This window comes from Botrytis sinoallii (assembly GCF_014898435.1).
Source record: "Botrytis sinoallii strain Bc 23 chromosome Unknown BSIN_009, whole genome shotgun sequence".
Taxonomy (NCBI): Eukaryota; Fungi; Ascomycota; class Leotiomycetes; order Helotiales; family Sclerotiniaceae; genus Botrytis; species Botrytis sinoallii.
In genome coordinates this window covers 1,260,484-1,262,578 of record NW_024066036.1, presented here as the reverse complement: position 1 = coordinate 1,262,578, position 2,095 = coordinate 1,260,484, and the positions used below count along the sequence as shown (strand labels likewise).

General features: G+C 36.2%; 1 protein-coding gene across 1 annotated transcript; it reads right to left on the bottom strand.

Moving 5' to 3' along the window:
* Window positions 1-525: 525 nt before the first annotated feature.
* EAF02_005946 (uncharacterized protein) lies at window positions 526-951 on the bottom strand (the record flags this gene model as incomplete). Its single annotated transcript, XM_038901994.1, has 1 exon — window positions 526-951. The coding sequence occupies one exon, from the start codon at window positions 949-951 to the stop codon at window positions 526-528; it is 426 nt and encodes a 141-aa protein (XP_038758211.1).
* Between the last annotated feature and the right edge of the window lie 1,144 nt (window positions 952-2,095).

Genomic DNA, 2,095 nt, shown 5'->3' with positions numbered 1-2,095 from the left:
ATACAGGGTGGATTTTCATAATAAGCAATAAGTCTAATCAGAAGGAATCTCCAGTTCGATCAATAATCTTGAATCTCCCTTAAGTAGGGTAATCCAGTTTTTTGAATGGTTATTGTATTGGAAAGTCCCTTATATTAAATTATATATAGTCTTCTATATCAAAATCAATTGAGTAGTAATACAAATTGGCCAATCAAAATATCTTTTCTTGTATACACAAGATATTTTCTTTTGCTCGATCGAATATTAGTTTATTGTATTTGGTATACTCTTTAATATTAATTATATTCAAATCGTTGATAGATGTGATAAAGTCAAGTTTCCAATCCTAGGGATTGTGGGGTAGGTGTGACGATTGCATCATTTAGAATACTAAGGTGAAGAGCTAGAAGAGCTCTTCAGAAGGAAGTGGTAATATACAGGATTGTGGATCACGTGAGGACCTAGCCGATCCACTAATATGACAGGATCGTCACACTACCCCCCCCTTCTGAAAAGCTCGCCCTCGAGTGTACTAATAGTATTCTAAATACAGTTCTCTAATCCAACTATATTATGATCTATATTCTCTACTACCGCTAATATCTGGTCCATAGTTCCAATACTAGTTCCAATGTTGCCTATAATATGATTTGTAGCGTCGTCGATCGCTTTGCGGAAGTACACGTTTTGCGGTTTCATCGCTTTTGCGAAAGAGGCTTCGAAATCGATAGGAGGAGGTTTCGAGAGTTGTTGAAAGATAAAATGAGCGAAAGAGAGGAGATCCGCTTGAAATGCATCTCTTGTCGGTGGTGCCGATGGAGCGGCGGAAGCGTTGGTGGAACGCGGATTGGCCTGGCAAATCAACTGAATAAGCTGCTTCGTTGCGGCATCGATCGTGCGAGCGTATTGATGCTTCGAATCGATCAGTTCCTGCAGTTTGCGTGCTAGGTTCAGGATCTTCGGATCCATTGTCAATAGAGCAAGGAGACTCTAAATGATGTGATAGTGAGGTATCAGCTCGTCGGTGGGTGAGATCCGCGGGAGCGGAGCTAGGGAGAGGTCTTGATCGGTAGTCGTACGAATAGTCGTATCGGGGGAGCGGGCGTGGAAGGCAGTAGGCATTCGGCGAGCGGGCTAGCGATAGGAAGCTTCGCAGGAGCGATCAAGAGCTTAAAAAATTTATATAACCTTAGTATAATGTGACGATTGCATCATTTAGAATACTAAGGTGAAGAGCTAGAAGAGCTCTTCAGAAGAAAGTGGTAATATACAGGATTGTGGATCACGTGAGGACCTAGCCGATCCACTAATATGACAGGATCGTCACAGTAGGTAGTTATACAAGGTCTTATACAGAGTTTGATCATCTAATAATTTATAGGAAAATATAAGTTAAGTGTAATCTATCATTGATAGGAATTCAGATTAATTATCTTGATAATAGCTTATAAAGGGTTATAAGTGTTATTAGAAATATTGATTATAAATCTCAGTTTGATTATCAATTTGCAGGTAGTAAATAATAAATAACTTGATTTATATTTTTAAAATATTATTGAATTCTTATTAGAATTTGAATATGAATTAAGGATCACGATTAGAGATTATAGTCTTCGGGATATTATAGTATCTATATATATAATATAAATACAAGTGGGTCTGATTTCTCGAATCGATTGATTTATAATAGGGTATTGAAATAGTTTGTTTGATTAATTGGTTGATAATGATAAATACATTATTGTAACTATATTTATCCTTATTGAAACTATAGTAATTTATGATGATATATTGCTATGCTTGTATAGGGATTGGGAGCGGATAGAGGAGATCGGGAGTGTGATCTTTTGGTACAAAGCTATGCTTGCATTTGTAGCAATTCCGTATATATTGATTAATTGTATTGTTTATATTCTTTTAATAGTATTAATTAGCTAAAAGAGTATAGATCTTTTTAATATCAGGGTGTATAATAAAAACTGAATTGTGAACTTTGTGAATCAAATAGGTTCGCAGATTTTCGATATCCAGTATATAAAGTCGATTATTGTAAAGCAAGAGTCCTTTCTCGAGTGTGAGATGCTTATGCGATTTGATAGTCTGAACACACAAA